The sequence below is a fragment of the Sinocyclocheilus grahami genome, unplaced genomic scaffold (assembly GCF_001515645.1).
Source record: "Sinocyclocheilus grahami isolate Dianchi unplaced genomic scaffold, SAMN03320097.WGS_v1.1 scaffold798.1, whole genome shotgun sequence".
NCBI classification, from domain to species: Eukaryota; Metazoa; Chordata; class Actinopteri; order Cypriniformes; family Cyprinidae; genus Sinocyclocheilus; species Sinocyclocheilus grahami.
In genome coordinates, this window is record NW_015505977.1 from 205,046 (window position 1) to 223,694 (window position 18,649).

The 18,649-nt window shown below is 37.6% G+C and overlaps 1 protein-coding gene across 2 annotated transcripts in view; it reads right to left on the reverse strand.

Moving 5' to 3' along the window:
* Window positions 1-18,649, reverse strand: part of LOC107561905 (glypican-1-like) — a 35,823-nt gene that overhangs the window by 1,189 nt on the left and 15,985 nt on the right. Inside the window, exons 1-8 of one of the 2 annotated variants that reach the window (XM_016246443.1) lie at window positions 7,687-8,009; window positions 6,144-6,302; window positions 4,207-4,604; window positions 1,989-2,154; window positions 1,696-1,826; window positions 1,408-1,545; window positions 1,194-1,324; window positions 66-241 (exon numbers count right to left, since the gene is read on the reverse strand). In XM_016246443.1, coding sequence (XP_016101929.1) covers window positions 66-241; window positions 1,194-1,324; window positions 1,408-1,545; window positions 1,696-1,826; window positions 1,989-2,154; window positions 4,207-4,604; window positions 6,144-6,302; window positions 7,687-7,747 — 1,360 coding nt within the window. In that variant the 5' untranslated portion in view covers window positions 7,748-8,009. Of the gene's footprint in view, window positions 1-65; window positions 242-1,193; window positions 1,325-1,407; window positions 1,546-1,695; window positions 1,827-1,988; window positions 2,155-4,206; window positions 4,605-6,143; window positions 6,303-7,686; window positions 8,010-18,649 lie in introns of those variants that run through there. The other variant, XM_016246442.1, reaches the window with a different exon arrangement.

Genomic DNA, 18,649 nt, shown 5'->3' on the forward strand with positions numbered 1-18,649 from the left:
TTTGTTCTCGTTTCATGAAGCCAATTGTATGATCATGTCTTTTAGTTAGCTCTTTAGCATCATACTTGTATCTTGGAAATCTACATCGTTGCCATCGAGGGCGTTTTTCAGGCGGTTTGACGTGATCTTCAGCAGCATGATCTGTTGACGAATAGTCCTGTCAGGCTTGGTGATGTCGATCTCCACCTCTGGGTTATTAATCTGATTGGCTAGCCCGTTGCCCATGACCTCTGGGAGGTAACTGCAGAAAAATCAATTGTCCAGAACCATTTCAGTCACACACATTTTGTTAATAGCTCTTGTATTACATTTTTCATTGAACATTTTTTAAAAACCAGGCTTGTAATACAAACTTGATTATAGCGCGTCATGCTATGCAAAACTTGTGGTTTTTAGCACATTTCAAAGGTGCAATGTTTGCTTTTTAGCATGTTGCAAAATAATTTGATTGTTTTTTAATGCATTGCTATGTGGTTGCTAGGGTCTAGGTCTAGGTCTAAGTGGTTAAAATGCAATGGTTTTAGCAGTTAGTATATTGCGATGGCATTTTGAGTGGTTTGCTATGTGGTTGCTAGGGTGTTTTAGCTGTATGTTGCCAAGTAATCTTTAGATTTGGCTCAAGTCCCTCCTTAAATGTCTGTAGGGTTTTTATTCGTTGTCTGTATATGGACCATAATTATAAGCAATAGTATTAAGGATGCTTGCGTTAGCAAACACCACTAATCACATACCAGTATGCATTAATTACCCCCATGAGTTTGTTAGTTTGATTATACAAAGCTAATAGGTATTAATGATGACTAAAAATAAAGGTTTCTTGGCCATATTTACTTAAATCTTATCACACAAATGAAGATAAACCTCATCCAGTGATTAATCACTTCTGATGACTCTGGGCAATGGGAGTTCAGCTCTGTGGCAGTGATACCTAAACAATCAATTTAACGACTTTGGCCACAAAAAGAGGGACGGATGCAGTTTTCAGAAGTCTGCCAGCACTGACCATGAGTAACGATCTATAAATTCATAATGTGTGTTCATCCCAAAAGTCATCCATCAAAAACCTTGCACATCTATTTAGCCTTGAAAAGTGCATAAATTGATTACATAAACATTTACCACAAATTGCACATGCTGATTAGCTGAATAGGCACCTTTCATCTTAGAATAGATTTGCCCTAAAGATGTAATACCTTGCTTTGGTGATGCCATTCCAACATTTGTCACTGTTGGTTGAAGATGCCGTTTTACCACTGCACAGAGCCGAGGGGAGTTGGATCCAGTAAAACTGCATTTCCTTCAGTTTACTGGACACGTCTGTGATCTGGGAATTGCACACACACTTCAATAACAATTTATAAAACGAATAAAAGTTGGCCAGAAGTGGACTGCCACACATGCACACACCTGCACCTCCAGTCTGGCTGCAGATTTGGGGCTGGGTTTGTATTCCAGGGCAGTAACTGTACTTGCTTTCTTTTTCGGCTCCTCAGATATTGAACTTGGTGTTCCTTCCTCACCACGGTCCCCACAGGCCTTGAAAACCTGAAACGCAACACAAACTTAGTTGTGTATAGTTGTATAAACGGTCCTTATGTGATCAATAAATCTTTAAACTGTTTAAACTGACACCTCACATCTGAATCCAACCCATTCGTACAAGTTTAAAATAGATGCTTAATTCAATGTCCTAACCTTGCTGGTATAGATCTCCATGTTCTCCTGCATGGTGAGAACAGCCTCTGAGATTCTCACAGGAATCGAATAGATCACCGTGTCCATACTGGGCTCGGCACCAAAACTGGAGGCCACCTGTAGCATGGTTTCTGATTGAGGAAAACAGAGTGTATGAATAAAGTGTCAAGTAAGTTTCATGTCCGAAACCGAAATATTTAGCAAAGTGACAGCACTACCCAGTGGGATGCAACAAAAACAGAAATCAAGCAACCAACAGAGTAAGAGTTTGAGTGGTATAATCTCTGCATTACCTATAAGGCTCTGCCACTCGGTGTCCAAGTCAGCCTGATTAGCCAAGCAGCCCTTCATGACATTCTTGCAGTAATTGATGCAAGGTTTGACTGATCCCAGACCTCGGCAATGAGGGCAGTACACCAGTTTCATAATGGCACGATTACACTCCAGGCTCAAAGGAACCTGTGGGAAAAGTGACCATTAGGCATTTATCCATGAGCTAACACTATTGTGAGCAAGGCAATTAACACAGCATCGCTTCGGGAGAACCGTTCCTGTAATAAAAGCACTGCAAAACCTTTTAGCGTCAGCTGAACAAGTTTGTTATCATTTTCCATGAATGTTGATGAAGCTAGTTTGATTTTCTTTATTGTCTCCAGCTAAGCATGCTATCGGCATGTGGATTCAGGTCATCTATTATATAAGAAAAACTTTGAAGTAACTTTAAAGTCTTTTGGGAAAGGCAAGTTTGGAAGGTAGAGTAATCATGCTGTATATTAACTTTAGTTTAATCATTTTACTGTGACCGTGCGTGAACCTGCTGCTTATGCTACTAATGCAAACAGCTACTAAATGCATTAATTTTTAATGCTAATCCCTGGGAATGTGCCATACAGTGGATTCAGCTTTTACATATGTCAACATAAGACCACTTAAAAAAGACACGCAATATTCCAAACTGATATATTCCCAACATCAGCAAGAATTTGGGTCTGCTTTGTAGAAATCTCCCGAGAGTTTGGCACCAGGAGACTGAATCCAATTCTGTAAGAAATCCCTTAAAGAACGGAGAGGTACCATTGCGCCCTACTTTCATTTGTCAAAGCAGCAGGGAGTTCTAAGGAAGGGTAGGGTAGCCACTAAGGACTTGGACTAACTTTACTTGTGTGGGTTTGGGGCAAACACTTTTGGGAATGCTGCTGTGCAGTCATTTGTCTTGATGTCATGGATCCAGTATTTGGAAGTTTCTGTTGATTGACTTTCTAGGCAACTAGGGCACTCGAAGGTACTGCTCCCTTTTAGTGCATCCAGACCACCTACAGAGAGTATGTCTTTAAAGGATATGCATGCTTTTATTTAAGCCACATATAAAAAGTCTTTGGTGTCCTTGGTCTCTCTCAATTGCACAGTGTTACACCATGGAACAATGATTCATTGAAGAGTTTTTCCCATCACCGTATGACTCTAATGTCAAATACACCTGTGTCTAGGAGAATACACACTTAATTTCCAAGGCAACACCCCACCACGGAACCCAAGGATCATTATAAGGAGATCTAACGCAAGATTCTTGAAAAATACCAGTCAGGGCAAGGATATAATTCGTATAAAATACACCTTGAAGCACTGTGAGGGTTGTCATTATAAAGGTGAGAAAATACGGACCAACTGCGCATCTGCAAAGAATTGAAGTTTTGCCAGAACAGGTTGTCTGGACAAGAAGATGTTGGCAATGCTAAAAAGTTACAGTTCCACATAACATAGATGGGAGAAACTGTCGTGGGGCAACAATAGCACTTCAAAAGCAAGAACATTTAATAAATCTGTCTCGTAAAGAAGGTGGAAGAAGGAAGTCTTTATCACTTGGCTGGTATTTGCCTAAAAGGCATGTCAGTGACTCGGAGGAGAATCCCTGGTCTGATGAAACCTTAACTGAACTTTAAGACTTTGATGTGCAGCACTATGTTTAGTGCAAAACTTAACCAAGGAGCTCTCACTGGAATAATCATTTGGAAATATCAATGTTAGTAGAATTTCTGGAGCAAAATATGCTATGATCTGCAAGAACATTGAGGATTATTGGCAGACGAGTCATATTTTAACAAGACAAAGATGTAAAAGACACTTGATGAGTCTTAAAATCAAGAAAATGAGACCTCAGTTCAGTTGAGCATCAAGGCCTCAATCCTATTTGAAGGAACTTGAGCAATTTTCCCAAGACGACACCAATGCTGGTATAGACTGAAAATATTGCCAAAGGTGGTTTTACCAAGTGTACACTCTAGGGGTTTTATTTATAACTTATTTAGCAGAACGCTTGTTTTTAACTTTCATGCACGAATGCTGCCAGTCACCCTTGAGCACCCTGGGATTAATTGCCTTGCTCAAGGGTAGTACGGTCTTGGCACGCGGCATGTTTCTTGTGGTGAACAAACCAGCTACCTTCCGTTACAAGCCCTGAGCCTTAACCACTACATCACACCCATCGTAAAAAAGAAAAATTATCCACTGTACCTGAGACACCTTCCGTACAATCTCTCCAGCCACATTAAGGCCCTGGATGAATGCCCGAGCAGCTATGAATGCCCGCACCAGCTTGGTCTTCAGTTCCCGTGGAGCGTCTCCAAAAGGATGCAGGGTTTCAGTCTGCTTGGAGGCACACTCCAGGAAGTCGTCGGAGAGCAGGGAGGCAGTCTCGGGGTCAGACGCCTTTAAAAGACGCTCCAGGAGCCTCATCCAGAATTCATCCAAGACCTCCTCGAGGTTCAGGGAGGCACCGCTGTAATATCGACGCAGGTCGGAATAAAGGTCACGAAACACTCCCGCATTGGGCTGGTACAGATCCCCCAAAGAGGCCACAAAGGCCTCCTCCAACCATCGCTCAGAGCCATTTAGGAGTTCCAGGAAATATGCTGCATGGATAAAAAAGGAAGTCACTTATCACAGAGTGAAAGTAATAAAGAAATCATACAATTGCATCCACTGACTACTGTTTGCCAGTGTAGTTGCAGATTTCAGAACAACATTGAAGAACTCTGTGTTGGGGAAAGTAACTTTTAAAAGTAATGCATTACAATATTGCGATACTCCATAAAAAAGTAACTAATGATGTTACTTAGTTTTTATGGAAAGTAATGTGTTACGTTACTTTTGAGTTACTTGAGAAAACTGGGCAGGGCTTCAACGCTTCAACACTCTTGAGCAATAAAAAAAATTAAGCACAAATGTTAGTTTATCTAAAGCAATTTTTGCTTATTAGTATGGTTGAATTGAATCAACGAAATTCAGCAGCAAAGACATTGGTTAATAAATGCATAAAGGATATTTGCGGTATTTAACATTTAATTATTGCAAGTTTGCATCATATTCTGAGTTTGCATTTCAGTTTTTATTCATTTTGAGGAATACTGAATACTGAATAATTAATTAACTGGCGTTACTCAGATATTTTCTTGTAAATGAAAAAGTAATGTGTTACTTGGAAAAAATAATCGGATTACCCCCAACTCTAACCCTGACTACAGAATTTTTAAATGTCTTTTAATGGAACTTACAAACAGTATTTCTTTTTGTGGAAGATGTGTTTACATTGCAGTTTTAATAATATTATTTTATATTTTTCATATTCCTCCACAGATAATATAAAATACAAATAATAAGTGATACCTTATGTTTTTCCTGTTAGGGGAAGATGCAACAAATATCCTTAATTTCAATAACATATACTGTATGTTCAACATTCAGGTAACTTAGTAATGACCAATAATTAATAATTAATATATGTTCATAGAAAAAAATTTAATAAACACACACACACACACACACGTGTAATTGACTGAATTCTCATTCAGTGGCTTGATTAGGATCAGTAAATTGAACAACTGCATCAAAATCTCATCATTATTGTGCGTCACTACAGTTTATCATGCACTGCAGTAAAAGGCCATAAAAACCCACTGTAATTGCCCTGTGAGGACCACTCGGTGTGAAAGCATATGAGCTTTAGAGTTTTCCTTTTATCTAAGCTCACAATGACACAAACCAGGAGAGAGTTTGGGCTTCAAAGTGCTGCAACTCTTTAACCCTTCACATTCATTAACCCTGATCCCGTTAAATCCACAGAAGGGTAAAGGAAAAATGTTAACTAACAGCAGATGAAGTTTCATAAACTACCACTCTGGATAAGACAGCTGTCTGTGACAGTACAAGTACACTGTAAAACCTCTAAATCTAATTTCCTCTGCGAGTTTCCACAGTTGCTACTCTGTTCTTTTTCACCTTCACACTTTGGGTGGAAAAATGACAACTTAAACGTTTGGGTTATTAGAAACTCATCTTGCTAACATTACAGTGGAAAAACTGAACAGTTGTGTTAGCAACTGTGAGACATAATAGAGTACATCAAAACGCAACCAACTGCAAGAATGAAAGCATTTGAGTTTTGGACTCACTGTCGAAGGTCCTGTACTGGGCATTTAGCGAGGCTTGAATGGAACGTCCCGCTTCCCTAACCAGTCCTTCAAATTCCCGGCAACTCAGGGTCGACAGAGTTTCCTCCATGGCAATGGTGCAGCAGGTGTAACCTTGTGGGCAGATGCGGAGATGCTCGCCTGCAGATAGGATGGAAAGATAATACGATTTAAGTAGGGTTTTTAACCTAGTTATGGCACCAAAGATGCCAATTACTCTAATAACATCATATCAAGCTCCATATAATTTTAAACTTAGACTGATGCCAGAAAAGGTGAAATATGGTGTCATACTTCCACGAAAAGCATAAATAAAGACAGATAAATCTCACACAGTGTTCTGTAAAGGTCTGTAATGTGTGAGTTGACTCATACAAAATATAACAAAAACAAAAAAAAATTACAACATCCTTAAAAAACAACATAATATTAACTGAAAATCTGCTGTTTATCAACACATTTTTAAGTTAAAGTTATACATTGAAATTATTACTGTTTTTATGCCTAAGTCATGCAATCTCTCTCTTTCTCTTGTTGTTAGCTGTTTTGTATTAGTAGCTTGTAGTGTAGCTAACTACTGTGTTTACTAAAGGGTAGCTGAACGACGAGTAGCTTTAGCTTGTAGCTTAACAAGCTAAGGTTTCAAAATAGCTTCCCCTGAGCGTCACTTAACACAGTGCGCTGGGTCAGTGAGGTCCTCAGGAGAGCAAGAGCTTCTTGGACCCGGCTGACATTTAGCAAACAACTTTCCCGGTTAAGCCTGTCTTGGGTCACGGCTTGGGGAACTAGAGCGAGAGATGCTATCGCCGCTATGCATTTTTTATGCCGCCTGACTGCAGCGAGAGTGAAAAATCATAGAGAAGCACAATTTTATGCATTCACTGTGGTAAGACTGTAGCTGAGGGGCTAAAAAACTCACTTTCACCATTTTATGGTCAACCTAAGAGTCTTTCAATCAGATCTCCTGTGTATCTGCGGTTTAGTACTTAGAATTTTTTTTTTTGCTAATGCGGTTTTAGCCTAGCGTGCATTTTTGTGACGTTTTTGTGTGCAATATTTTATTTATAGAAATAGAAGTATGGTAAAAAGACATACAGAAGCACTCAAATTATTTGCAAAAGTTTTTATTTAATACTTTTAATTACTGACAATAGATCAAAAGTTTTTAGCGTTTGTGTGTTAGTTATTATTGTCAACTTAAAGTAAAAAAAATGTTTTTGTTAATTGAAATCAAATGAAATGTAAATATTAGCTGAAAAAACAATAAAATAGGTTTAAGTTGAAATTCTAAAATTAGAAATATAAAAATAAAGCTGAATAGAACTATTTAAAAAAACTGACAAAAGTACATAATTAAAATGAAAATAAAAAATAAAATCTAATTTAAAATATTAATGAATGCTATAATACTGTATAAATTATACTGAATAATTTGTAATAAAGAATGTGTGTGCATAGATAGATAGATAGATAGATACACAATTTTAATAATAATAAATATAATACAGCTGCAAGCAGCGATTACCGGGGTTCAAGCACTTAAAGACCTTCATGGCTTCTATGCTGTCAGGGGTCTCAGCCAACATGAAATATATGGCTGACACCAGAACACATCCATGATGGAGAATATGATGACACACACAGAGTAATGAAAAGTTTGAACTATATTACTTAAGACACACTCTTTTACTTAATACAGACTAAGCATGCACACACACACAAACACACACACACACACACACACACACACACACACACACACACACACAGACACACATTATGTAGTAGATATAGATATTTGAAATAACTTACAGGTAATAAAATGCTTGCTTGAAATGTCCTGTTTATAATATTTTTCAGCTTTAAATTGAATCATAATGTGGCATAATCGTCAAAACTGATATGTCTGTATAAATGAAGTGGTAAACTTTGACTAAATGTTGGTAAATGTTGGTAAATGTAATAATAATGATTTTAAACTATCTGAATATCAGTACCTAAATCAAACCTGAGAAAATAACTATATAAGTGATAGAATGAGCCAATGAGTGATCCTTTGCTGTCATTTAGTGGTTGTATTTGCACTTTCAGGGAATACAGCATATGTAGTGTTTTTAAACTTCATAACTACTACAGTGTCAGTTTCTGTCCAATCCCCATAAAACTTTGCATGATTGTTTAGAATAATGCATGAGTTTACATTTGTGATGTTTTGAGCTTTCTTTCAGGGTTTAAAGGCATTTGGGTACACTATATAAGGACCACATTTTTAAATGACCCTGTTATAGCTGTTTATCTTTGGATAATTATTGACCTAGATTCTAGATTCTGACCTAGAGTCCAGAGAATTGTACTGCAATGATTTTATTGATTTTTAGTTAAAAACCTAGGACTAGTTTAGAAAAGTTTTTTTTTATTATCTCAAATATTTACAGAACAATTTGATTGACAGCAGTAGTCCTAGAGGAAAAGTTGTTCAGAATAAGGAGATCTATCATATGATATGAAGATCTAGTGTTTGTGTGAATATATAATTTTTTTTGGGGAAATTTTCTTTTACTATAGAAATATAGTGTTTTTGAAGCCTTTTTAACTGTTGCAGCCCCACCTATAGTCCGATCTCTACTTTGCATGCTTATTAAGAGTCATCTGACACATGTTTTGTAAATGACCCCATTATAGCTATCCAAAGGACAAAATACAATTTTTTTGGATAATTATTGATTTAGAGAGTCCAGACAATTGTGCTGCAGTGGTTTGATCGAGATTGAGCGAAAAACCTAGGACTAGTTCGCAAAAGTAGGTTTTTAACATAATTGAGAATATTTAATGAATGATTTGATTGACAGCAATAGTTCTTGAGGCAAAGTTGTGCATTATGAGGAGATCTATCAAATGGTATTCATATTGTGAGGATGTGTGAAATATTGTGCAATATACAATCATTTATACACTTGAAAAATGCAATAGCGCCCCCAGTGGCCGATCTCTTTCAGAATTCTTACAAAACTTTAGGGCCATGGGTTGAACATGCCCACTGAGTTTCATTCTGATCGACCTCCGTTAAATTTGTCTAATAGGTGTTCAAACTTCTTTGGCAGATGGCGGCCACGTTTTTTGAGAAATGGCAATGTGCTCAAAGATCCTTATGGCACATTGGACAACGACACTGCATACTAATTTTCAGGTCAATTGGACTAATGCTTGCGTAGTTATAGCTGTTTTTATGTTTTTTTCACGTCTCATTGCGCCACCAAGTGGCAAAGCTGTGCAGTTTATTTTTTTATTTGACCAAAGATTGAACTCATGCATATGTGTACCAATTTTGGTGAAGATATCTTCCGTTCAAGAGTTACAGCCATTTTAGTTAAATTAGCCCCACCCCTTATGAACGTTTTGCCATTCCTATGCGACGGTGAGTCAAAATTTCATTTGATAATCCTTGATATTCACTGTCCAGAGAATATTTCTGCAGTGGTTTGGTTCCGATCGGGCAAAAAACCTAGGACTAGTTCACAAAAGTAGGTTTTGAATTTACTTCAAAATGGTGGGAAAACCGAACCTTGTAGAGCAAATCTGACTTTCTACACTTTTCGTTTTGACCCAAGGATTCCAAAAGAGTCAACGACAAACGGTCTAGGAGTAATGAGCAGTTTTGCATTTTTGATTGCTGTAGCACCCCCCCCATAGGCAGAGTGGGCCGAGTCTTTGGATCTGAGTAGCGAGCCAGACTACTACCATCTGACCAAGTTTCAGCTTTCTAGGCCTTACGGTTTGGTCTGCCCGATCAGTTTTATCGTGGAATAATAATAATAAAAATCCTAACAATTACAATAGGGTTTCAGCACTACGTGCTTGATCCCCTAAAAAGTACAAATATGTACAAATAAGTAAGTCTAAGATTATCATAGCGTGGCTCTCAGAGGCCAGGTTTCAAACATGCTCTGCTGCATTAAATCACATGCACGCATGTAATGAGCCTGTTTTGAAATGTGTAGCCTTGTACGTCAACAAGCGGTGATATCCCAAGATCATATTCCACGTGTCGCTCTGCATATTGTGGTGTTAAAGAGCCTTCAGTGTCATTATGCATCTCGGGCCCTTCATTGCAGTCCGTGAGCAGCACGGGTGTGTGGCCTGCATATCAATGCGTACTGACGAGGGACCGCGAGACACAAGACAGATGAAGCTTTTCTTCCCGCTCTGGCACACAAAGGAAGAATCTGTGCGATAATGTGCCCGCACACCCAAATATGTATATGCATACTTATATTACAGCTGGGATCTCATTTTGCACATTAACTAAAACATACGAAAAGTGACAGACAGTGAGAAAGTGATAAAATAAAAGAAAAAAACAACCAAAGCACACTGGATGGATTACTGTATCTCACAATGCAATGCAGTTCCTATGGAAGCTTGTTTCTTCCTCAGGATTAGAAAAAAATTGCAACTTTCTATCTTACAGTTTGAGAGTTGCGAGATGTAAACTCAGAAATCGGAGCGAAAAAAATTAATTCCGAGATATAAACTAAGAATTTAGAATTTAGAATCTACTTTTTTTTTTTAAATACTTTTTACATCTTTGATTATTGCGAATAAATTCTACACAAGTATGCATACGTGAATGCAACAAATGCAATCTTGTACATAATTTATGTTGTTTCGGTGTCGTTACCTCCAGTAGTTTTTTTTATTTTAGATGTTTGTGCCATTAAACTGGAAAATAGTATTCAGAGCTATAAACGTATTAACAGTTAACAAACTTGAACTAACTTGCAAAAGCTTCTTCAAAGATTACTATGCTCCTAGTGCTAACGTTTGGAATGATACATTTTGAAATATAACGTTGTTAAAATCACATTGTAACTAGCAACGCATACTCAGTAGAGTTTGTTTAGGTCCTTATGACATTTTTACACAAAATTAAATTAAACATGCTAAATTTATGATAACTTGTTAAATTAAACATGCATAATAAGGTAATGTGACAACAAATGTAGTGTAATGCTGTTTAAAAGGTTTATCACATCATAGCGCTTACTTTTTCCACACACAATTTTCAATAAAGTATACAGTGCATACTGCTTAGTAAGCAGTATGCTAGCCATTCTGAATGCAGCAAGAGAGAGACTAACAGAGACGGGTCTTCTGTGTGCATGTGCAAACTGAATCTCCCCTAATTCTAGGCAGATCAAGAGATGATGCATATCTTTATGAATACAGGATGCTCGCCAAGGTAATATTTTGAATAAGCTAAAAATTAATCCTGAGGAATTATCTCTTTTCTGTTCCGAATAAACATGGTTCAAGCTTCCTTGTGCTGCCGTGTCCGTGTGTTGGATGGAAATCGACCAGCTGCCAACGACCCTGAATCAAAGCTTGACAGAGAATCACCTGTCAGCCGCCTCCATCTGTCCTGAAAAAAATCAAGGGTCTCTTCAGACAGCCTAATTGTTAGAGATGGACAGCTAGACAAATAGTCAAGCAGGATGACAAACAGGCCGAGAAGGTGGAGAAACCTTGAGTGGTGTCAGATGAAGCAAATCCCTTCAAGTTAAACTGTTAGTAGGTAGCTTTCAACCCAACTGGTGCGATCCCTTCAGGGCCTGTGACTATTTAATCAAAGAAATGCTCCATGTGGTGTAGTGCTGAGTGCTCTTTTTCCATTCTTCTCCCTTGCATGCCTCTCTGATATTCGCTTACATGCTGCAAAATACATCAGGGTATCAACTTTTGAACAGATCATTACAAATAATGAAGGTCTTTTGAACAAAGCACTGGGAAAATTTACAGTGGCTACTTACAAGCATTTCTGTCTGTGCTATTAAACCAGATGTGTTGTTATTCATGTTGCTAATAACACAGCATTAGCGGACTTGCTTAGCAAGATTTTTATCAAACTTGCTCTGTGAAAAGTAGATGACTTGAAAAGAAAACTGGCAGTAAATGTTGACATTTACGCTACTTTCCATTATAGTGCTAAAACAGAAATATTGAAATATCCGGGGGGCAAAACCTTCTTCTAGGGGGTTCCACCTCATTTGAAGCAATTTTGAGAAGAAAAGTTCGAATTATGAGATAAAAATGTACAATTGCGTGAAGAATTCAGAATTGTTAGAAAAAAATTAAAAGTTAATCGCAAATTTTTATTTTAGAATTCGACATATAAACTGAAAATTCTGAGAATAAGAGTCCGAATTGTGAGATAAAAACTCACAACTGCAAGAAAAAACATCAGAATTGTGAGATCAAATGTTGCAATTTAATTTTAATTTTTTATTTCTTAGCGGAAAAAAATTGAATTGTGAGATGTAAACTCAGAAATTGGAGAAAAAAGTCTGAATTGCGAAATATAAACTCAGAATCCATGCAGAAAAGTCTCAACATTTTTAGAAGAATTATATCTCAAAATTTTGTTTATATAAAAAGTCTGAATTGTGAGATAAAACCTTAGAATTGCGAATATGATTGAGATTTGTGTGATAATTTTTTTTTATTCTGTGGTGGAAATGGGCTTTAATAATTTCCTGTGTGGGTTCAATATCAACTGCATATTTTTAGCACAATGTCTACTGTGATTTTTTACATATTTGATTATTGCAAATAATATCTATACACACACATACGTGTATGCTGTTTCCGTGGCATTAGCTCCAGTACTTAAGGGGGCGATAGAGTTTTCATGCCTTTGCCATTCAACTGGACAATATTATTCAGAGCTATAAACATAGCAACATATCAACAGTTCACGAACTTGAACTAACTTCCTCACTCAAAATCGTGTACCAGACAGGTGGCTCCTCTGGTGACCAGAGAGAACATCATAGTAACTGCTTTGCAATGCTTAGGCAACCATCTGAAACACCCTAGCAATCTCATAGCAACGCTTTGGCAACTGCCTACGGAACCCTAGCATCATTGCAACAGTTTTTGAGTGGGTAAACACAACTTACATTTTCTTCATAAAATCTAGAAATTTAGTTCACCTTAAAGGTTTCTGCCAAACCATAGCCAATTTATGATAGATAAAAAACATTATTATTATTTACGTAGGACACATGGTACAAGAAAACAATCACAATGTTTATGCAGGATTTTCAAAGACTGATGTTATGAATTACAATATGTTGACAGATTTTCCGAGGCTGCTCTGTAGACCATATTCCAACAAGAAAATCAGCGCTAATTCATTAAAAAGCACCAATGTTGACTCAACGGACTAGAACACCCTCATGCCTTCTGGATTGGCTTTTGAAAATTGACATGGACTGACTTCAGAAAGAAATTCGCGAGGCCTCGTTTTAAAAGTGCACAACCAAACAGTAAGAGGAAGTTCTTTTGAGAGATGTTCTTCAAGTTCATCTTCAAAGCCCCTGACATACCAATGTGAATAGTTCTTTTATTTTCTCATCTTCTTTTCCTGGGAGAGGATTTGAGTGAACTCCTTTGAGATGAGAGCAAAGGCTGCCTCAGGCACCGGTTTACCAGCAGCAGGTGCACGAGGATCTACAGGTGAGCCCGGCTGAGGTTTAAATCCCTGCACTGGCCAAAATACATGCTCATGTCCTCCGTGCCTGATTAACAGTGTGTCTCTGAGGAATGAAGCTTGCTTTCCTACCAAGCCCTTCTGCAAGACTTATAAACACCACACCCGCATTACCACACAAGTACCGCATAGCACAACGTTCAGGAACAAGCTCAGCAAGCAGTAAAAGAATTTATGGATGGGTGTATGGCTGGGGGCAGGGGTGGTGTTTGGTGTCCCCCTCAGTACTGTACCTGTGACAAGATCTGATAGGCAAAATAATCAGAATTGGTTGACAATGTATATGTGGCCATATTGTTTGGTTTACTCGCATATCAAAACATGATGACAACTGCAGTACAGAAAATGCTAAGCTTGCTCACCACTAATGTCTGAATCTGACTTTCTTTTTAAATATGGGGTTATGGGTGGCATGGCGCTTTGCCCAAACATTGGTCTCAATTAAGAGGATAAGCTGCCTTTAATGAACACAATGCAATATCTCTGTAATCCCCAGCAGACCAATGTCCTCAGAGGAAACTGAGAAAATACGGACAGGAAAAATTAGGTTAGGAAGACAAAGAGAGATGATAGGGGTGGGGGAAAACAAGGAGCAATTTTATCTGTAAAAGAAGTGTGCCAAACACCTCCGCATTTATGTCAGCAGCATGGATTTGTATTTAAGCATGGACGGATTAACGCACGGCCCTGCCAAGCATTTTCCCAGGGCTCCAAACCAGCAGGGGGCCCTGATGAACTGCAGAAACTGTGCATAAAAAGGTACAGTTCTTATAAATATGTGCAAAATGAGCAAGCTGCTTTGAAACAAACACGTTTTGAAGCTTCAGAAATGGACACTTATGCACCATAAACATAGTCCATATATAACTTGTACATTGGATAAACTTACAACTAATAGGGACTTATGATTTCCGCGATGCAGAAAACGCAAATGGAATCATGGAATCCAGTCATAAAAACGGAATTTACTGTATAACATGGAATGTCAAGGAATTTGCTAAATTTTGGATGGATAAATCAAAAGTAGGTCAGTACATTATTAAAACATTAAGAAGGAATATTTACCAGAATTTATTTAGCAGAAAAATGTAAATACAAAACAGAATTTCTATATCAAAATATATATATATATATATATATATATATATATATATATATATATAAAAGACACATATTTCATATAGCATTTTAATAAATAAATTGCTGTTAAATATTGTAAGTTTCATGATTTCAATTAATTAGACATGCTTTTTGATTAATACAAATTTAATTTAACCATTAAAACAGTCTAGAAAAATTATAACTGAAGAAGAAGAAAAAAACAGAATCTAGCTAAAATTAAAACAGATAAAACAGAATTTGGAAAAAAAATTAAATGGATTTCATAGGGCCCTAAACTAACATAATCTTCATCTACCCACCCTTAAAAAAGTTCCATTATTTGCCCAAAATTACAAAAACTCAACATAACTAAACATTAAACGTTATGTCTTCCCCTTTTAGTAAATGTCAACTTTCCCAATAAGTTCTCCAGGAAAGCATGCTGGGAACTAGAAATTCCCTGCCCAGTTTCAGTCAACAAAAATTACTGTTGTAGTCCCAACATAAATGACTTTAAAGAAAATAAATTTGCGATAAACTGATCAAAAACTGTGTAGCAATTAGCTGATTTTAATAAACCAAACGAATGGGTTGGACACCACTTTATACTTGTTGCGAAAACTAGATCAGTCAAACTATCTACACTTGAAGGCCGTCAATTTCGGGAAAGCTTTAGTTACGTAACATCTCAATGTGCCTCTCGTTTCTGATGCATGGCATCCGTGCCCAGGACATCTGGACGTCATAATCCATTCCTGTATACATGGAGGTACCCTGTTGGGAAATAAAAACTGATGAGGGATTAAGTCCTTATACTACCGAGAGTATAAAAATAATCTGGGGCTTTGTCACCTCTGGCCGACTCTTTTAATCTCTGCTCATGTCCGTTTCTCGTCTGGTCTTCTGCCACATTTCCAGGTGACCTTTCTTTCAACTTCTTCCTGTGCCTATTAGCACTCATTACCCCCCTCCTGCTGGGTTTCTCGCACTCTCTTAACCATCTGCCTCTGGTCTCTCTTATCCGCTACCCTGCTGAGTCGCGGGGCTGCTCAAAGAGTCCCGAGCGTCCCAGGCGCCGTGCCGTCTTACGCTAAGAGCTTGTGACCCCTGAACCAGGTCTTGCACGAACCCGCAATAAAGGCGACTGACGGCCACTCGCTTTATGTGCTAAAAGAGACGACTTCAGAGCAAGCCTTATAAAACACTGGAAAGTACCTTTTAATTGATTTCCTAGGTAGTTCTAAGATGCCAGGCCTTCCTTTCTTTGGTAAATGGGTAGGATCATCAAACTGAGGTACGTCTGGTGTTTGGCCATAATCGGCGGTGAAAATAGCCCAGGCCTGACTGTGATTTAGTTTGCACATGGTCTGCTCTCATATGCGTGTTTACAGTTTTATGACCCAGGGGAACTGAGGAAGCAGAAGGGAGTGTGAAATATAAAGGCCATAACAGGTTGGTCTAATGAGCTGCTGTGATCCTATAACACACAGTATATGAGAGGGTTCAAACGGAAAATACAACCCTGTTGACTTTATATTTAGAACATGATATACAGGCGCCTTTCGGGAAACTAATAAAAACAAAAAGTACAGCTTAGTGTTTCATAGATAGCATAGCTTAGATATTTGAATTTAACGATAAGAGCAACACCAACATTTAAAACACCACTAAACGTACAATAAAGTTAAAAAGGTAATGTGTTTTTTTTCTAAATACCTTTCGATATTTTGTCCTGTCCCATCTTAATGTGGAAAGACAACTATACATAATCCAATCAATTGTAAAGTTGGTGTAAAAGATGTGTTTCCCAAAAACATCGTAAGCCTAAGTAGATTGTGGAAACCATTGGCACCAATGGTCTCTACGGTCTACTGGTTTTACAATGTTTTTGGGAAATGCAGCCTAGCTTGGCATGAGTCAACCAATGGTTTGAGTTTGGAGCCGGACCATTTTTTTTGTCTGTCCAATTGTAGACAAGGGGTTGTTCTGGAAACCTGTTTGATTGGTTTTTGCAGTTGTTTTTGTGGCTGCTAATGTGCTAATTGACTTTTCTACTATATATTCCTGAAAGATTGTGAATGATTATTGTGAGCGAATCATAGACGCATGTTATTTAAAAGAAAACAGTCGTAATCTATGTTCTAAACATAACTTGCTTTGAAACATCATTTTGACTAACATGACGTTAGTCAAAAAATGAAAAAATCCTAGGTGAAAAAAATAAAATAAAATCCTACATTTGTTTCTTATTGAATAATGCACTCGGAAATATGACATATCGAAAATCGTATACTTAATTCTTACATTTAGGATGCATTTCATATTAGCTTAGCAGACTTGTAAACATCTAATGAATCTTCTTAGCTTGAGTCAGTACATTGAGGCAGGAATGATATGTTTCTTGACGAGCAGCTTCCTATCTTCTCGAACGTTTGTTGAGATCAGAGCCAACACATAGTATGCATTATGGATACGCCCTAAAACGTACGCCTTGCTTCGCTAATGGTGAAAGATGGCTAAGCGTACAATCCGGCTCTTTGAATTGGACATTTCTAGGTTTCCATAAATCTAAAAATACACCACAGCTCAGACTCTGCCTTGCTGCCTAGACACACACGTGTGCAAGTGAGCACGTGCGTGTGTGTGCAAACAGCACACATAATCGCATGCATTACAATGTTTGCCAAACCTTGTTAAAACAGACGTCCTGATCTCTAATCGAGTATGAGGCAAGAACACGTGTGAGAGTGCAAATGAGGAAAAGGGGCTAAGGGGTTAAGATGAGAAGAGAGGGTAAAACTTAAGAGAAAGACCACAAAGAACTCCTGTCTGTTTACTTTAGTGTTTCTTAAGAAGTATTTTTAGCCTGGCTTTTGATGCTGAAATATGCAGCTCTGGTACGTATAGTGGTGGCTGGCATTTTTTGAAGAGTGGGGAAGCACAGATGCCAGTTATCAGTGGCAATAGTTGTATAGTTATACAATAATACAAACACACAAACATTTTGTTTATTTGAAATAAGTAGGGATGCACCGATACCACTTTTTCCAGTACTCACCCGATACGGATACTTTTATTTTTGGTACTTGCCGATACCGAGTACCGATACCGATATTTTTATTGCATTTGTACGTTTTTTAAATATTAAAAAATTTACAAATGCTAAAAGGGTATGTATAATGTTAGTTGGTTAACTTCATTGATCAAATAGATAGTCAAACCAAAATTTATTCAGACACCTTCAACATTTCTCCCATTATCACAGTTTATTCGCTATAGTTTAGAAAATGGTAATAAAATATGACAAGAACTCAGAGTTACAATGTGTCAGAACAAATTCAGCTGTTAGAACAACTATCAATACTTAGTCGGGCAGCCCTTAGCGTCAGTGACAGCCTGTAGTCTCCTGGGCATGCTGTCATCCAGCTTCATGAAAACCTCAATTTCAGTTTTTTTCCCAGACTCGGTCTGAATAATTTTTGGACCCAAATTTGTATAAATTTTACTGGTAGTCCACTGTATGAAGAATTTTTGGGTATGATTTGTCACAGTTTACTTTATTTTGCTGTCCTCACTTACATAAATGAACTATAGTGTCCTGCACCCACTAGTAAAATAATATCAAAAATGATATCTGGTCTCTGAATCATTTTTGGTTTCACTGTATATCCTTCGGTTATTTTCACACTTAATTATGCCCATTAAAATGTATTTTACAAGTTTTTGTTATGTTCACTGTTCATTGTTTTGCTCTATGGTACACCATCTTTAATTTAATAGCATTAGAGCTGCTCCATTGCAGAGGCTTAGTTCTGTAATCACGCACTTTGCTGTAATA